This window comes from Peromyscus californicus, unplaced genomic scaffold (assembly GCF_007827085.1).
Source record: "Peromyscus californicus insignis strain IS unplaced genomic scaffold, ASM782708v3 Scaffold_7__1_contigs__length_154581171, whole genome shotgun sequence".
NCBI lineage: Eukaryota > Metazoa > Chordata > Mammalia > Rodentia > Cricetidae > Peromyscus > Peromyscus californicus.
In genome coordinates, this window is record NW_026294595.1 from 79,862,581 (window position 1) to 79,882,398 (window position 19,818).

The 19,818-nt window shown below is 40.8% G+C and overlaps 1 protein-coding gene across 2 annotated transcripts in view; it reads right to left on the bottom strand.

Annotated features, from left to right (window-relative positions):
- Positions 1-19,818, bottom strand: part of Qser1 (glutamine and serine rich 1) — a 65,021-nt gene that overhangs the window by 34,951 nt on the left and 10,252 nt on the right. For both annotated transcript variants that reach the window (XM_052723601.1, XM_052723602.1), the window contains exon 2: positions 685-791. In XM_052723601.1, the coding sequence (XP_052579561.1) occupies positions 685-791 (107 nt within the window). The remainder of the gene's footprint in view (positions 1-684; positions 792-19,818) is intronic.

The following is a 19,818-nucleotide window of genomic DNA, read 5'->3' on the forward strand; positions in this document are numbered from 1 at the left end:
TTATTTATTTATTATATACACAGAAGAGGGCGCCAGATCAAGCCACCATGTGGGTGCTGGGAATTGAACTCAGGACCTCTGGAAGAGCAGTTGGTGCTCTTAACCTCTGAGCCATCTCTCCAGCCCTCTTTCTTTCTTTCTTTTTTATTAAACCAAATTATATTCACTGAAGAAATCTCTTGCTCTTCAAGTACTGACTTCTCATGAACTGTCCAACAACAAAAGACATATAACTGTTATGAAAAATTGACCATTAACTAATAAGAAAATGTCAAGAGACTGTATATTTCAGGACAGCATTCTTTTTTTTTTTGCCTCCCCCCCATATACACACAGAGCTTCTTCATGTACTTTTGGTGCCTATTCTGGACCTGGCTCTGTAGACCAGGCTGGCCTTGAACTCAGAGATACACCTGCCTCTGCCTCCCAAGTGCTGGGATTAAAGGCGTGCATCACTAGGCCTGACTGTGGTTAGGTATATATTAATCCTCCAAAGATGCAAGAAAGAAAAATGTATCTGTTTATTAGCATTAAAGCCAAGCTTTACCTCATTTTCATTTTAACAGTCTCACGCCATAGATATCTTATATATTATATTTATAAACCAAAATGTGAAAGTTGATTTTTCTTCTTATTCACTCAATATACCCAGAATCATAATATACTTAACAAAAGAACTATTACCAGTTGCTTGAGGAGTGGTGCCATAACCAGGAAGCTGATGAGAAGCTGCAAATGTCTGTCTTTGAAGGATATCTGGTTCTGATTGTGAGGGACGTCCATCTTCATAGCTTAAATGAGAGAGGATAGTATTAAAATACATAATACAATACATGTTATAAAATATAATAAATAATACAAAGTACAATATATAATGTAAAATAATTTTACACACACACTCCAAATGAGATAATCAAAATATTTACAGGAGAGCAACGAGCAGTTGCAAGTTGCTTTAGCCAAAAAACACAAAGAACTAGCAAAAACCAAAAGCATAAGACAGAAATAAACTTCACAGGTAGGGATGGGAGTACATGCGTTAAGTTTCTTCTAGTTTAGATACTGGAATATACCCATTTTAAAGAGCAGGTTCACTAAGTTTGATAAATTAATATGCCAGTCTAATAAGAACAATGCAACTGAATCATTACATAGACAGTGCCAAAACCAGTAACTTTTTAAATTAGTATATTGGTTAGACAGATTCATATTTCAGATTCCCATCTTCCATCCCTGTCTCCAGCCTAGTTTACCTTCCTCTTTGAAAATAGTCCCCCAGGGAGGTAGTGATGCACACCTTTAGTCCCAGAACTCGGGAGGCAGAGGCAGGCAGATCTCTGTGAGTCCCAGGACAGCAAGCGTAGGCTACCCCCATCTCAAAAGAGAGAGAGAGAGAGAGAGAGAGAGAGAGAGAGAGAGAGAGAGAGAAAGAAAATAGTCCTATATCATGTCTTATACTTTTCTGAATATACTTAGTTTAATTGGTGGAAATACTGTATAAAACAATGGTTTCTCAATGACATTATTGTACATGTATAGATGTACTTATACCACATTTTCCTTATCCATTCATCCACTGATGGACACCCTAAACCAATATCATAACCTGGCTAATGTGAATACTGATAGTCTAAACAAGATACCCAGCACTGCAGGGATCTCTGCTCTACGCTAACTTTGACGCCTTAGAGTATATTACCCAGGAGTAGTATAGCAGGGTGATTTGTATCTTAGTTTTGGTTTTCTAAATAACGATTTCTGCAGCATGTGGACTAAGTAAATCATATTCGTACAGATTGTATATAAAGGTTTTTTCCCCCTTCTCCCAACCTCTGCATCTGTTTTATTTTCTTGTTGATAACCTGGGGTAAGATGCAATCTCAGTGTGGTTTTGATATGTGCTTTCTTATGGCTAAGGATATTAAACAGAAATGTTTAACTCACTGGTCCATTAGATTGAGTTACCTCTTACTATGTAGTTTTAATTTGTTAGTTTTATGTGTATGTGTCTATGTCTGTGTGAATGTATGTTTATGATGTGCATATAGGAGCTTTAGGAAGCCAGAAGAGAGTGGGGATCCCCTAGAACTGGACAGCTGATGAGCTGTCATGTCAGTGCTGGGAACACCCTGTCCTCTGCAAAAACAGTAAGTACTCAACCTGTGAGCTATCTCTCCAGTCCCTAGTGTGGAGTATTTAATTATTTGACTTTTTATATAATCTGGCGACAGGCACAGACAAAGACTTTCTGAATGGGTCTCCAGTAGCTCAGGAAGTAAGAATTAAACAAATGGGATTCCATAAAACTAAAAGGTTCCTTCCTACACACCAAAGGAAACATCAACCAGGGCTAAGAGACAGCCTTTGGAGTGGGAGATCCTCACCTGGCAGAGAATTAATATCCAGAGAATACAAAAAGCAAAGTTTTACCCAAGTCTTCTGCCCAGGCCAGGCATGGTGGTGCACACCTTTAACCCCAGGACTGGGAGGCAGAAGGAGGGTCTTTGTAAGTTTTAGGCCAGCAAAGGCTAAAGTGAGATCTTGTCTCAACAATGAAAACAAAATACAAATTTTTTGCCCAATTTTATTTGGGTTGTTTTGCAGTTTCATGTTCTTCGGTTCCGCTTATCCACAGTAAATCTTGGTTTGAAAATTCTAAGTACGCCAGGCGGTGGTGGCGCACGCCTTTAATCCCAGCAGGAGGATCTCTGTGAGTTCGAGGCCAGCCTGGTCTCCAAAGCGAGCTCCAGGAAAGGCGCAAAGCTACACAGAGAAACCCTGTCTCGAAAAACCAAAAAAAAAAGAAAAGAAAATTCTAAGTAGAATTTTTTCAGAAATAAACTGCTCCTATTTTTAAATTATATTAGACTATATTAAATATACAAAATAATGGGCTTTGTGATGGTTTTCTAGTGTATAAAGTACCTTTTTCTTCCTTCCATCCTTTCTTCCTTTTGAGACAATATCTTGCTATATAGTTCTGACTGGAGTGGAACTCTCTATGTAGACCAGGCTAGCCTCAAAGTCACAGAAATCTACCTGCTTCTGTTGTGGAATATTTGTTTATACCGTGAAGATGTGTCTTTGCCAAGGCGCCTTCTGATTGGTTTAATAAAGAGCTGAATGGCCAACAGCTAGGCAGGAAGAGGTTAGGCAGGACTTCTGGAGACAGAGAGGACTCTGGGAAGGAGAAAGGTGGAGATGCCAGAAGACACGGAAAGGAAACAAGAGGTGCAAGATGGAAGAGAGGTAACGCCATGTAATAGATCATAGATTAATATAAATGGGTTAGTTTAAGTTATAAGAACTATTTAGAAGCAATCCTAAGCTATAGGCTGTGCCTTTACAATTAATAATAAGTCTCAGTGTTGTCTTCTGTGAGCCTGCGGCCCAAAGAAAAATGAATCTACATGCCTCTGCTCCCAAGTGCTGAGATTCACGGTGTGCACCAGCATGCTCAGCTATGTAATGGACTTCAATCTCATCCATACCCACCTTACCCTCTTTTGTTGGTCTTTGTTTTCTCTTTCCCGATAGTCCTTTTAGGGTCTCACTGTGTAGCCCCCTGGCTCGTCTTGAACTCACAGAGATCCTTTGACTCTGCCTGAGTGCTAGGATTAAGGGCATGCACCACCTAGTCCAGCTTTTTTCATTTAATGTGTAACTCCACCTCCATCTCTTTTACTACAAATGACATGCTTTCATTCTTTATGGCCAGATAATACTCACTTGTATAAGCATATACTTGAGAAAGCAAAACTACAAATTAAGGGAGAACTGCTGAGTTACCAGTTTGTTGACTTAGGCTTCAGGAACAAAGCTCTTGCCTCCAGCAAGCACAAAGGCCTGAGTTTGGGCCTCAACGCCACACACATACTTTTTTAGTAATTCTAGTTGATTTGCAGTGGTCTCTCATTACATTTAATAATTAACAATGCTGAACATTTTCCTCATCTGGCATGAAGAAACCTCTAGCAATTTTATTTGTGAATCTATGAGTTTGAGGCCAGCCTGGTCTACAGAGAGAGTTCCAGGACCGTCAGAGCTACACGGTAAAGCCCTGTCTCGAAAAAACCAAACCCCCTCCCCCCCCCCCAAAAAAAGGGAAAGAAACAAATCAGCTCCTTGGGCAGATACAAATATTTTCTCCCAACCCATAGCTTTCATTTTCTAAAAACATCTTCAAAAAACTAGTACTAAATTTAATCAAATTTTAATTTTTAAATACATTGTCATTTGGCTAAAATTACAATAAAAACCTTTGTTTAACCCAATGTCTCAAAGAATTTTTCCCCCTTGAGTATTCTTCTGGAAATAAGAGAATAAGAGTGGAGGCTGGAGAGATGGCTCAGAGGTTAAGAACACTGACTGCTCTTCCAGAGGTCCTGAGTTCAATTCCCAGCACCCACATGGTGGCTCACAACCATCTGTAATGAGATCTGGCGCCCTCTTCTGTGTACATAATAAATAAATTTAAAAAAAAGAGAGAATAAGAGTATCCTTCTGGAAATATTCTTTCAGAGTACAAGCTGAATAGCTCATCAGTCTCTAACAACAGGAACTGGGGGTGTAGCAGGTAGTGAATTTAACATGTGCGACACTCTCCATTCAACTCCCAGCAGGAAAGAAAAAGTGCAAAGATACTCTTAATTTCTTCATTGCTGTAACAAAATACCCTGTAACTTAGAAGAGAAAGAGTCTACTTTAGCTCACAATTCCATCACTGCAGGGAAAGTCAAGGCAGCAGGAACTTGGAGCAGCTCGTCACATCCACAATCAAGAGCAGAGACAGAGACCGCAAGTGTGCATACTCACTGCTCAGCTAGCTTTCTCCTTAATGTACAGGACCCAGACCCAGCGAGTGGTGCTGGGTCTTTCAACTTCAATTAACATAATAAAGAGCACCCACCCACCCACCCACGCTCCCTCTTGGAGACTTTTCCCAGGTGATTCTAGGTTATAAAGTTAACAAAATACCTCAGAGTTTGATTCTGAAATATCTGCATAGTCTTCTAGAAGCTAAAAATCTATAATCTAAAATCCAAACACTAACATCTGCAAGTGTGTGAAGATTATGCAATGTTCAAAACATCTGGATTTCAGATTCCACTTGGAGTTAATTTTTGAACAGGATATAAAGTCATAGCTGCGATTCACTCACACACACACACACACACACACACACACACACACACACACACACACACAAACATTAGATTGAATCCAGGGCTTGTACACACCAGGCAAGCACATGACAGCACTAAGCTACATTCCTAGTCCTTGACTTTTGGAGATACATCTCCTCCTTCCTACACAGCCTAAATTAACTTCAAACTCACGATTCTACGGTCTTAGTCTCCCAAGTAGCTAGGGCAAGGGGCATATTCTCCATCCTCTTTCTTTTCATTCCCCAACCCTCTTTTATTTCCCAACAAGACTAGAAACATTCATCATAGTACACATTTCCTGGTTGGCTTATTAGATAGTTAATAAACACATCAACTCCACAAGGATAAGGTCTTTGCTTATTCACTGCTTTATCATTAGCACAAAGGATTGTATTTGATACACTGTAGACACTTACAAGTAATTAAAATTTTATGCTCAGTTTCAGAACACTGACTAAGCATCTACTCAGTTGCCAGGCATCTTGCTAAATGTTAGGGACCTAAAATTCAAACATTAAGCCAGAGCGTCAGCTTATATCTATACATTAATAACCTGGCACTTTTGCAGTAGGCACACACGAGGTACATATATACACATACATAGAAGAAAAAAAAACCCTCAAAATAAAAATGAACTTAAAAAATAAGTTACAGCCGGGTGGTGGTGGCACACGCCTTTAATCCCAGCACTCGGGAGGCAGAGCCAGGCGGATCTCTGTGAGTTCGAGGCCAGCCTGGGCTACCACGTGAGTCCCAGGAAAGGCGCAAAGCTACACAGAGAAACCCTGTCTCGAAAAACCAAAAAAAAAAAAAAAAAAAAAAAAAAAAAAATAGGCTGGGCGGTGGTGGCGCACGCCTTTAATCCCAGCACTCAGGAGGCAGAGGCAGGCGGATCTCTGTGAGTTCGAGGCCAGCCTGGTCTCCAAAGCGAGTACCAGGAAAGGCACAAAGCTACACAGAGAAACCCTGTCTCGAAAAACCAAAAAAAAAAAATAATAAAAGAAAAAATAAGTTACAGAAAGCAATACAAAAAATACTGTTGAAAAACACCTTCCAAACATTTATTAATAGGATATTTGTTGTTTTTGTTTTGCTTTGTGCATGTGTGTGTTTAAACAAATTATCTCAAATTACTTTCTTTTCTTTCTTGGGGGAGATGGGAGTTTGAGAGTGGGTCTCTCCAAGTAGTCCTGGAGCTCTCTATGTAGAACAGGCTGGCCTCTAATGCACAGAGATCCCCCTGCCTGTGCCTCCCAAGTGCTAGGATTAAAGGTACGGGCCACCATGCCCAGCTGTGTGTATGAGTGTGTATGTGTGTGTGCACTGGTTTTTCAAGATGGTTTCTGTGTAGCCCTGGCTGTCCTGGAACTCACCATGTAGAAAAGGCTGGCCTTGAATTCACAAAGATCCACCTGGCTCTGCTTGTAGAGTAAGAAAGACAAGGGCCTCACTATACAGCCAATCTCTGCCTCCTAAATCTTGGGATTAAAGGTGTGCACTGGGACACCTGGCCTGCAGTTTTGTTTTTGGTAACTATTTGAAAGCACAAAGATTCCATGTGGTATAAAGTTAGCTTTTAGTTGACAACAGTTCACAAAATTAAGAAGATCAATTAAAACCTCGTGCTTCTTTCACTCTATGGCCCAGCAATTCCACTCCTGGAGACATGAAAGATTCACACAAAACCACCACATAAATGTTGATAGCATTTTCCTAACAAACAAAAAGTAGAAACAAACTTTAAGTCCAATAACTGGAAATGAATATAAACAAAATGTGAGACAGCCATATAATGGTATACTGTTCAGACACAAAAGGATGAACACAGAAAATACTAAGCAGAAACCAAAACCAAAAGAGATGCGGCCAAATGCGATTCCATTTGCATGAAATTTCCCAAGTAAGCAAATCCATGGGGAAACAAGGATTGCTGTGCTTGTCAGGGACTGGGGCTAGGACAGAACAAGCAGCAGCAAAGAGGAATGTGGTTACTTATGGGATGAGGAAAATGCACAGTACTGCACAGTACTACCAGATGTACAGCCTGTGATCATCCAGTGATCAGTGGGAACTGTTTCTGTGCAATGTATCAGTAAGAAGACAGTCCATGATAGATCTGCCTTCCTGCACCTATGTCAGCCTCCTGTGCCTGGCCCATCTCTATATATTGCATAATCATTTTAAAGTATACACAGAGCTGGGGATATAAAATAGCTCAGTGGCAGAATACTTGCCAATACACATACATTCCTAGTTTGGAATAACAGCACTTGGTATTCCAAACTAGGAATGTATGTGTATTGGGCAAGTATTCAACAAAAAAATACTTGGATTAGGGGCTGGGGATATCACTCAGAAGCAATGAATTTGCCTCGTATGTGTGCAAGGCTCTGAGTTCTATTCTTTGCCAGTTTTTTGTCAACTTGACACAAGCTAGAGTTACTTGGGAAGAAGAACCTCAGTTGAGAAAATGCCTATCAGATTGCCCATGGGTAAATCTTTAGGGCATTTTCTTGATTAATGTGGGCAGGTGGTCCTGATTTGTATAAAAAAAACACGCTGAGCAAGCCATGTGGAGCAAGCCAGTAAGCAGAGTTCCTCGACAGTTTCTGCTTCAGTTTCTGACTCCAGGTTCCTGCCCTGACTTCAAGATGGAATGTGACTGAGACATACAAACTGAAATAAAACCTTTTCTCCCCAAGTTGTTTTCGGTCATCTTATGTTATCACAGAAATAAACCCTAAGACAAGGCCCATCACAAAACACTTACTCTGTGCAGAGGGCCGTGGGAATGGATAGCAGTGACAACTAGTGTTTAACAGGTTGATCCACCTGGTGGGGAGCCCCACCTGGAAAGACCATGGGGTCACTGTCCACGGAAACTGGTGGTTTTCTGTCTGTAATTTCTTCCCTAAGAACTGCTATGGGTGCTTTCCCAGTGCGTGTGTGTTCATCTCAAGAATATAGTCCATCTTTGGGCACACTTATAGCTGTGGATGTTCTGGAAGACGATTTCTGTTTAGGCTGTATAATTTTAATGCATAGAAACTATACTAGGATATTTTACATTACTCAGACTGACAGGATTCTCAGTCACAAAGATAGCCTTTTACACAGACAGCTAATTTTGGACTTCGGAACAAACTCAAAACAGATTAAACTGCCCCTGCAGAAAATACACAGAGACTAATTCCCAGGTGTTGTTTACTGCTAAACCAAGGCCAGGCTGTTTACACTGAGACATAGCTCCTCGCAGTAGTTCTCTTTCTGCGCACCTGACTGTTCAAGGTTCAGTCAACTGTTTACTGTCTGGGATCCCTCACCAACTTAGCGCTACATGCATGGGTCAATGTGACATTACTAGCCTAAGAGAAACCGTATGACTTACCTTGTATTGTGAGAATGGGTAGGGTCCTGAAAATGTAACTTATAATTGTCCAGAGTTTGGCTGTGGGGCAGCAGCAGTGGAGTGGAGAGAGACAGTTGTGTAGAGCTGGGTGAAAGAGCTGCTGCCATGAAAGAAAAGCCACGTGAAGGAACTGGGGAAGGAGCTGGGCAGTGGGTGAGTGTATGTGTGTTACAGTTTTAGTGTGTGAGTGCAGAAGGAGCTGAGGAGAGAACATGAATAGCTAGGCAGGAGAGAGCAAGAGAGATTTTCAGAGAAGAGGGGGCTGTGTAAGTGTGTGTGGAAAATGTACCTGTATATAAAGAGACGTAACTGTGGAAACAGATATTTTCAGAGAGAGGATTTCTTAAGTTGAAGTAAAAGAGAAAGTTATCATCAGAAAGCATGTGTGTTCCTTTATTATTTACCCCTCAGATAGAAAAAGTCTAGCCCTCAGATAGATAAGAATTTTTCCTAACCCCCTACTGCATTCGTGGATTTTCTTGCATTACCCTGGTGGTAGCTGAGGCAGCCCACAGCTACCAATAACTGTATATATTTGTATAGTTTTAAAATAAATTTCAGAAGGCTAAACATTGTAATGAGCTAACAGTGTGTATTCCTTGAAGTTGTTTTTGTTGAGACAGCATCTCACTACTGTATCCCTGGCTCGTATTGAACTTCCGGCCTCTTGCCTCAGCCTCTCTGTTGATGGGATCACAGTAGTGAACTACTTAGTTTACTGTGCACCAATCCTCGTAGAGTTTTTTTTTTCCTTCAAGGTATGATTATTTGTTACTCTTAAGAGACTTAATTTTTGACTGGATTCAGAAGCAGAAGCTCTGAGAGAGGACAGCTTACATCTCTTGGCAATCTGTTCCTGGTGTTTTTCTTTGGCTGCTATTGTTAAGAGTTTTCCTGGTCCTGCCTGGCCCATGGTCAGGACAAATCTTTCTCACCCACCAGCCTCGCAGCCACTCAGACCCAACCAAGTAAACACACAGAGACTTATATTACTTATAAACTGTATGGCCATGGTAGGCTTCTTGCTAACTGTTCTTGTAACTTAAATTAACCCAATTCCATTAATCTATAAGTTGCCAAGTGGCTCATGGCTTACCAGCATCTTAACATCTGCTTCTCATTGTGGTGGCTGACAGCGTCTCTCTGTCTCAGCCGTCCACTTCCCAGAATTCTCCTCTCTCCTTGTCCCGCCTATACGCCTATACTTCCTGTCTGGCTACTGTCCAGTCAGCACTTTATTTATCAATCAATCATCTACAGTACTTAATTCTGGGAACAGGAAGGCTGAGTCAGGAGATGCTGCCAGCCACCGCCGCCATGAGAAGCAAGATGTGAAGGCAGAACTAGGAAAAGGTACCAAGCCACATGGCTAAACATCTAAATAAGAATTATTGGTTAGTTTAAATGTAAGAGCTAGTCAGTGGTAGGCCTGAGCTAATGGCCAAACAGTTTTAATTAATATAAGCGTCTGAGTACGCGGGACTGGGAGGGCTTGGCAGACCCAGAGAGAAACTCTCTAGCTACAGGCTACCTTCATTGTCTTGGCCAAAAGTTTAGTATATCCTGAAGCATCCTTCTTTTCCTTAGTATATTGTTTTTCTTCAGAGCTATACACTTGCATTTGTGCTGCAGGTCACGTGGAGTAACAAGACACTGAATCTTGGGTGCTTTGGTCCTGGGTTTCTTATCATCTTTATTTAAGGGCTTTCTGACATTATTGGAGGACATAATTTTCTTTAGAGAGATTAAAAAACTTTCAGATTCTGCTAGCTCTTTTAGGTCCTAACCAACAAGGCACAGTAGTATCTGTTAGTCTAGGAAAATCCTCTTCTTTTTTATAATAATCAAGTTGAGAACAATCAGATTGGCATCTACAATGTATTCTCAAATAGACGTGCGCTTCCCCTCTCCAGTCCTCCTTGGGTCTGTAACAAAAATGCCCTTTACTCAACAGCAGGCACATTTTGCCATGGGTCCAAACACCTTGCTTTATGGGAAACCTTGTTTGTCATTCCCACCACTGATCCAGACCACATAACCCTTCCACTCTTCACCCAGAGTATCAGTAACTACTTCTGTGGCTATGCACTTCTCACAGAATGTAAGAAGCTTCTGTTCATAGTACATTTCAATGTGTTTTTGACAACCAGTGGCTGGGAAAGAGACACTATGGAAAAAGTACCACTCCTAGTAGTTTTAAACAATGGCCAATTTATATTTTCTTAACTCTAGAGTGAAAAAAAATCTTCAGAATACAGATACTGTTTCTAATTCCTGTATTTGGATCAGTTTAGAAAAAAATGTATACTTAAGGTTCCACATAGCCTTTCCTAAGATCTTTACCCAACCCCCAACTCTAAATACTACTAAATACTTCTAGCTGAGGCCTAGAAAAGAGAATGAACAAAGAGATGTGTCCCAGTCTTCTATCCTCATTCCACACTGCTGTGGAATAATCCTTTTGTACACTGTAAAAATCTGTCACTTGAATTGGTTTAATAAAAAGCTGATTGGCCAATAGCTAGGATTTTCGGGGCAGAAAGAATGATGGAAGGAAGAAGGGCAGAGTCTAGCCAGATGCAGAGGAAGCAGGATGTGTAGAAAATAAAGTAACAAGCCAAGAGCCATGTGCCAGATGGTAGATAAGAAATATAGTTTAATTTAAATGTAAAAGTTAGCTAGTAACAAGCTTGAGCTATTGACTGAGCATTTACAATTAATATTAAGTCTTTGTGTCAGTTATTTGGGACTGGCTTGCAGGAAAGAAAAGTCTACCTACACTACACAATAATGAATGGGAGCAACCCAGCCTTACGATAAAGTGAGTCAAGCCTTGAATGAGAAACTATCGTCTTTCTTTAGTTGCTATTATTTAAACTTAAAAAATTGACTTTCTCCTCGAAACCAAAACCATTATTTAAGTGCTGCTCTGTACCTGGTTTAAATATAATCTTTCCCTAAAGTTTTAATCCAATTAGTGTTAACTAAGAACACTAAGTTTCATTAATTAATTGACTATTATTGTGATGTAGGAGGTATGTACTTATGTGGAAGTCAAAGGACAACAAAACCAAAAAACCAATAAAAACATTTGTTGCAAAGATTCTTAATTATTTTTCAATTTTGTAATAAATAATCATTCTTAAGCTATAGGGCTTTATTTTTAAGTCTCAGACTATGAGTAGCTAAAAACAAAGTTTTGTAGAATGTTTGGCTTGTAAGTGTGATGGACATTTTAGGGTACAAATACCAAGTTAATTCAGTGGATTTAGTGTTTATTTTTGTACAGATTTTTAAAAAAGATTTATTTTTAAGTGTGTGTGTGTGTTACGTGGTGGTACGTGCTTATATATGTGAGGTGCCCACAGAGTTCAAGTTCAGACGAGGAAGTCAGCATCAGATCTGTGGAGTTGGTTCTCTACAACTTCCCTATGCCTTTAAATAGGTTCTGGGATTGAATTCAGGTCGCCAGGATTGTGCAGCAAGCATCTTTACCTGCTAAGCCATCCTTTGGTAGCCCATCCTAATGCTTAAGGAATAAAACACATTCCAAGTTTAAAAATCAACTAATCAAAAGTCCCGTGAAATGTGTTAAATCCTAGATAAACAAGCTAGAACTTACACATAAGTGGTAAGTTTTTTTAAGCAATTAATGAATGATTTTGTCCTAAGAAATTACGTCATTTTGCTCTCTTTGTGTTAAAGATTTTAGCCACTGGAAACTAGAAAACAGCATTCTCTTTAAAGTTCCTTTTACTTAAGCCTTGGCAATATCATCTTTCCATGGTTGGGGAAGATAAAAACCCAGGACTGCAGTCAGGAGCCCCCAAGTCTCAGTCTTGAGTCTACAACTGCTGCGACTCTAAGCAGAGTACATGGACTTCTTCTAGAGCATTACTTCTCTCACTTGTAAGGCCCAAAAACTCTTTACTCTCAGTTAAGATAAATATTTCACTCTAACTATAATATTTCTCCGTATAAAATTTAGCCGGAGAGACAGCTAAGTGGTTAAGAACACTTGCTGTTCTTGCAGAGGACCAAGGTTCAGTTCCCATCAAGCATATGGCTGCTCATAACCATTTGTAATTCCATGTAAGCAGGGTTTCTGACACCCTCCTCTGCTTCCATGGGCACCATGCACACATATGGCACATATACATACATACATACATACATACATACATACATACATACATACACACACACACACACACAAGCAAAACACATTAAAAAATAGTTTCTCAACTTAAAAAAAAATCTTGGGGTGGAGATGGCTCAATTGTTAAGAGAGAGTGTTGTTCTTGCATACGATCTGAGTTTGGATCCAGCACCCCTACCTCACAACGGCCTGTAACTCTAGCTCCAGAAGATCTGATGCTGACTTCCTCTTCTGAAGTCTGTGGGCACCTCACATATATAAGCACATACCACCACACACACACACACACACACACACACACACACACACACACACACTTAAAAATAAATCTGTTTAAAAAATCTGTACAAGGCCGGGCGGTGGTGGCACACGCCTTTAATCCCAGCACTCGGGAGGCAGAGCCAGGCGGATCTCTGTGAGTTCGAGGCCAGCCTGGACTACCAAGTGAGTTCCAGGAAAAGGCGCAAAGCTACACAGAGAAACCCTGTCTCGAAAAACCAAAAAAAAAAAAAAAAATCTGTACAAAAATAAATACTAAATCCACTGAATTATCTTTGTGTTTGTACCCTAAAATGTCCCTCTCACTTACAAGCCAAACATTCTACAAAACTTTGTTTTTAGTTAATCATAGTCTGAGACTTAAAAACAAAGCCCTATAGCTTAAGAATGATTATTTATTACAAAATTGAAAAACAATTAAGAATCTTTGCAACAAATGTTTTTAGGTTTTGTTTTTTAATGTACAGGTTCTGCAACTAGACTGCAGGACTTAAACTCAGTTCTTACAAATTCTATGACTTAAGGCTGACCACACAAGCTTTAGTTTCCTCAACTATAAAACACAGGCAATAACAACACCTGCCCCTGCCAGGATGTTGTTGGAAGCGTAAATGTTGTGGGATATTTGATCACATTGTGAACCCTGAGTTTGTGTTTGTGTCAATTAAATAAAATCAAGCTTGGGTCAGAGGTCGAGTTAGCGAGGAGTTAACAAAAAGCAATCCTAGAGTCACAGGGTGTCTGTAAGAGGCTAGAGAGCCACATGGAAGCAGCAAGGAGGGACTTAGTGTAGCATGGGTTCTTCGGGTTGGGGGAGCACAAGGACGCTCGCTTTTGGAGATGCTGCTGACAAAGAGAGGTCAGCTAGTTGCTACTCAAGCCCAGCCTTTGACTCCTGAGTCTTGTTGATAAATAGAACAATGGAGATTTCATTAAAAGCTGCATTTAGCGGCCGGGAAATAGCCGGTGCTTGCAGGAACAGAATTCCCAACAGGCTGCAGCCTGAGTGGCCTGGACACTGCCATAGAGGCAAGCCAGTAATTGTGGAGCAGCATTTGCTGGCTGAAACAGCAGCAGGTTAAAGCGCAGCCTCTGTGCTGACGGAAAAATAACAAGTAAACACTTCAGCACTCTGTACAGCACCACATTTGGCCCATCGTAAATGCTCAATCAAGGCCATCATTATTGCACCGAAAGGTTGCGTGTATACAACTGACATTTATTGATTGCCAAGTGTTTGACTAGAGACTAAGAAAAAAATAAATAAGCTAAGGAAACAGAAAAATATAATACTGTAAGGGAAAACTTTCCCTAGGAAATGGCAGCTGAGTATTGAAAGAGGAGACAAAATTATCTAAGGAAAGAAAGAAGTATCCTAGGAAGATGAAATAGCATATACAAAGGCCTGGAAATGAAATTATTAACAACATACTAGTAGACCTACAAGGAATTCTTTACATGGTTCTACTAGAGGATGCTATGAGGTTATCAGGAGTCAAACAGTGGAAAATAAACAAGCCATTTTATCATCAAGAGGCTCTAAAAACTTGTATTCACGTAAATGAATAAATTATTTGAGAAGATAGACTGCAAATTCACTTTGAAAACTTTCAAGAGTTCTGGGACTGAACACAGGGCCAATGGTGAGAGTGAGCTAGGAGGTGTAGGTCATGGGTAGAGCACATGCCTAGCATGTAACCCTGGGTTCAATCCCCAGAACAAAGCTGAGTGGTGGTGGCATAAGCCTTTAATCCCAGCGCTTGGGAGGCAGAGGCAGGCGGATCTTGGTTGAGTTCAAGGCCAGCTTGGTCTACAGAGCTAGTTTCCACAACAGCCAGGGCTATTACACAAAAGAAACCCTGTCTCAAAAAAGCAATAAATAGATAATCAATCCCCAGAACAAAAATTAAAAAAGAAAAAGTTCAAGTAAATCACTGGTAGATAATCTGATAAGCTGATTACCTGGAGAAAACAGTAAAGCCTCAAAGCAAAAATCTAGGTCCTTCCCAAACAAACTGAGACAGGGAATCCCGAGGAAAAAACAGCTCTACTAGAACTCCTTCAAAGTACAACTGAGAACTGCTGGCCAAAACGACTTATGGGGTAAGAGGACTCAAAAAGAGTCAAGCGTGGAGGTTGGGTCATTACCATTTAGTTGTTTACGGAAGACATGTTAATAAGTACATGCAAATGCTCAAGCATGGTACATGACAAGCAGACTGAGAGCAGAGTTTGTGAGACAAACCTATTTGTAAGATACAAGTACGATCAACAATAATAATCACCATGCTCAAAGACATTTTCTGAGTTCAAACTAAAGTCTCTCACTTTTCCTTATTTCTACTTAAGGTAACATTAAAGTGCAAAGCATGGTGGCACACAGCTTTAATTCCAACACTCAGGAGGCAGAGGCAGGTTGATCTCTGTGAGTTCAAGACCAACCTGGTCTACATAGACAGATCCTGTTTAAAAAAAAAAGAAAAAGACAGTATGTAAACATTAGAGGGACCAGGTTTATTCTATTTAAAGAAAACAAGCCACCAATCACAATTTGTTTGTTTGGGGGTGGTGGTTTGAGACAGGGTTTCTCTGTGTAACAGCCTTAGCCATCCTGGAACTGCTCTGTAGCCCAGGCTGGCCTGGAACTCACAGAGACCCACCTGGCTCTGCCTCCCAAGTTCTGGGATTAAAGGCCTGCACAGCCACCACCCAGGCACAGTTTGTATTTTTACAATCACATGAAATGCAGATTTAGCAACAGATGGAGAATGAACCTACAAGGAGAATGAGAAAGCAGAACTAAAACTTGGGAGGAAAACTGGGAATTGGTGCCTCAAAAAATTATAAATTCTACATGCTCAGACACAGCGAGAAACTGGGGGTAATCATAACCAAAATATGTTTATGTTAATCATATAATTACATTATATAGCTCTTCCCTACTCGTCTGTGGACCAGAGGCTAAGACAAAGCAAAGTCAACTAGAGCAAGAAACAAAATAAAGGTAGAAAGGACGTAGGGAAAGTTGAGAGCAAGCAGGAAGAAAAAATTGTGTAAAATGACAATTTATGGTCTGTATCTAATTGCCTTTTTTGTTTTAAATTCTATTTAGCTTTGATCTTAAATTTCTTTGTTTAAAAACTCTTACAAGGCCAGCAAGATGGCTCAGTAAGTAAAGGCAGCTGCAGCCAGTTTGATCTGAGACTTACATGGTGGAAGGAAAGAACAATAGACACACACTAGTTAAAAAAGGTAGAAAAGGAGCTGGAGAGATGGCTCAGCACTTGTAGAGGACCTGGGTTCAATGCCAGCCATCACATCAGTGACTCACAACGTCTAGGGTATCTGATGACCTCTTCTGACTCCTTGGGCACTGTACACATGTGGTGCACATATACAAACAGGTTCTCTCTCTGTCTCTCTCTCTCTCTCCATAAGTAAAAATTTGAAAACAAAGCACAGAGGGAGGGGGACATTGAAGAGATCAGTTAAAAGTGAGGAGCAGTTAAAAGTGTACACTGTTCTTTCAGAGGACCCGACAAAGGTGCAATTCCCATGGCAGGTGGCTTACAACCACCTGTAACTCCAGTTCCAGGGGATCTGACACTCTTCTGTCTTTTGAGGGTACATGTATATACACACACACACACAAATAAAGAAAGAGAGAGAGAGAGAAAGGAAGAAAGGAAGGAAGGAAGGAAGGAAGGAAGGAAGGAAGGAAGGAAGGAAGGAAGGAAGAAAGAAAAAGGCCTTAAAAATATATTTACAAAACTCCTCTACTGGAAGTGCAGCTATAAAATATTCCTTATGTACCCATTTAGCTATGCTCAAAATTTCTTCCAAGGGAAAATTTTAGCTTAAGTACCTATGTACTTATTCACTATATACATGTAAAATGTACTAGTAGAAGACATTCACAAGACAAGATTCCTGCTATAAAAGAGGAGACTAGACAACATACAACTGTCTAGTCTACAAGATATAATGAAACGAGTATATAGTAGAGTATGATACATTTTTTTCTTTATTCAACAAATATATGTAATTACAAGGTCCTGGAGCAATAACAGAAGAAGTCAGAGCCAGAGAGATGCCTCAGCAAGTAAGAACCACCTCTTGCAAGTTGTTCTCTGATCACACAAGTACTGTGGCGCGCACACCCATACACATAAATACACACACATACAAATAAGTGTAAAAAAAAAAAAAAACTTAGGCTAGGCATGGCGGCAAATACCTTTAATCCCAGCACTTGGGAGGCAGGGGCAGGAGGATCTCTTGTAAGTTCAAGCCCAGCCAAGGCTACAGAGCAAGACACCTGTCAAAAAAAATTTCCGGGGCTGGAGAGATGGCTCAGAGGTTAAGAGCACTGACTGCTCTTTCAGAGGTCCTGAGTTCAATTCCCAGCAACCACATGGTGGCTCACAACCATCTGTAATGAGATCTGGTGCCCTCTTCTGGCCTCCAGACATACATGCAGGCAGAACACTGTATACATAATAAATAAACAAATCTTGAAAAAAATTTAAAAAAAAAAAAAAAAGGACCATTAAAAAAAAAAAAATTTCCAAAAACTTTTTTTTAAGTTAAAACGAATTTCGTGTTATAGCTTTGAGCTTTAAAAAAAAAAAAAAAGGAGAGCTGGCAGTGGTGGCACACACCTTTAATCCCAGCACTCAGGAGGCAGAGACAGGAGGATCTCTGTGAGTTCCAGGCCAGCCTGGTCTACAAAGCAAGTTCCAGGATAGCCAGGGCTGCTATACAAAGAAACTCTGCCTTGAAAAACAAAAACAAAACAAATAGATTTTATATTTTATGTATTTCTTAGTATGGTTTCTCTTGCTGTGAAGAGACGGAAAACATTTAATTGAGGTGGTGATTTACAGTTTCAGAGGTTTAGTCCATTATCATCATGGGGAGCATGGCGGCGTGCAGGCAGACATGGTGCTGGCTGTTAAGGAGTCTTTTTCTGTCCCACCAGCCAGCTCCCAAATAATGACAGAACCTTACTAATTATGAAAGCTCGGCCTACAGATTAGGTTTGTTCCTAACTAGCTCATAACTCATGAACCCATAACTCTCTTTCATCTTGCACCTCCTGTTTCCTCTCTGTTTCCTGGAGTCTCCTGTGCACCTCAATTATCTCTTACTTCCTCTCTCTGCCCAGAAGTCCTGCCTAGATATTGGCCATTTAGCTCTTTATTAAACCAGTCACAATATACCTTTACACAGCGTACAAATATCTCACCACAGCGGGCTACACCTTGATATGTAGGCAACAGGCAGTGAACTGTGACACTGGGTAGTATCTTGAGCATAGGAAACCTCAGAGCCTGCCTCCACAGTGACACACTTCCTCCAACAAGGCCATACCAGCTCCAACCAAGCCACATTTCCTAATAGTGCCACTCCCTATGAGCCTATGGGCCCCCCCCCTTTTTTTTTTTTTGGTTTTTCGAGACAGGGTTTCTCTGCCTTTCCTGGAACTCACTCTGTAGACCAGGCTGGCCTCGAACTCACAGAGATCCTCCTGGCTCTGCCTCCGGAGTGCTGGGATTAAAGGCATGTGCCACCCCTGCTGGCTGGGGGCCACTTTCGTTCAAACCACCACAACGCATATGCGTATTTTACTTGCATGTGTATAATCCACACAACTTGCATGATTAGTGCCTGAGGAGGTCAGAAGAGGGTCTGGAACTAGAGTTATAAGATGGCTGTGAGCAGATATGTGGGTGTTGGGAGCCAAACCTGGGCTCTCTCCAAAATCAACAGAGTCTCTTAACTGCAAAGCCTTCTCTCAACCCCTGATACTGGTCCTGAATGTCAATGAAGAGGAGCTTTAAAGAAATTACATCATTGGGGCAGTACCCTTGAAGGGCATAATAGGACCCCCCACCCCACACACACACACACCAAGTCCTTGGCTTTCTAGCAAGGAAGTGAGTGGCTTTGAATCTGTCATGTTCTTGCCATGAAGTTCTGTGGCAGCACAGGCCCAAGTAAAAGTCTAAGCTGCCGCCGGGCGGTGGTGGCTCACGTTTTTAATCCCAGCACTCGGGAGGCAGAGGCAGGTGGATCTCTGTGAGTTCGAGGCCAGCCTGGACTGCCAAGTGAGTTCCAGGAAAGGCGCAAAGCTACACAGAGAAACCCTGTCTTGAAAAACCAAAAAAGTCTAAGCTGCCATGGGCTGAAATTCCCCATGAGCCAGGACAGATTCATTATTTTCTCAGGTATTCTGTCAGTGATGGAAAGCTAGCGCACACCTTTAGACTACAGTTGGGATCCACTTTTCTCCTGGCTGGGTTTTGTCTCGCTTTGATCCAATCATTCTTACTGTGCCCTGATCTTCCTTATTGGAATGAGAATGCTTACTGTGTCAGTAGAATATAACTTTCTTTTTAAGTTTATAGGCACTCACAGTTAGGAGAATGCCTTGAATCTCAGATAAGATTTGGACTTTGGACTTTTAAACAATGTTGGAACTACTAAATACCATAGCACTTTTGAAGTTGTACTGAATTCATTTTTCAATGAGATGGCGATGAGCCTATGGGGACACAGAGTGGAAAGTCATGGCTTAAAAATGATGTTTGACTGTCAAGTTTACAAGGGGTGGAATTGTAATGGTCCACTTCATCGTCAATCTAATGAGATTTTTCAATCTCTTCAAATTTGACACAAATCTCTGAGCATGTCTGTGAAGGAGTATCTAGATCAATCAAGATCGGAAGATCCACCCTACATATGAGTTGTACCTTTCTGTGGGGCGGGAGTCGTGGAATGAATACTTTCCAACTGTGGAC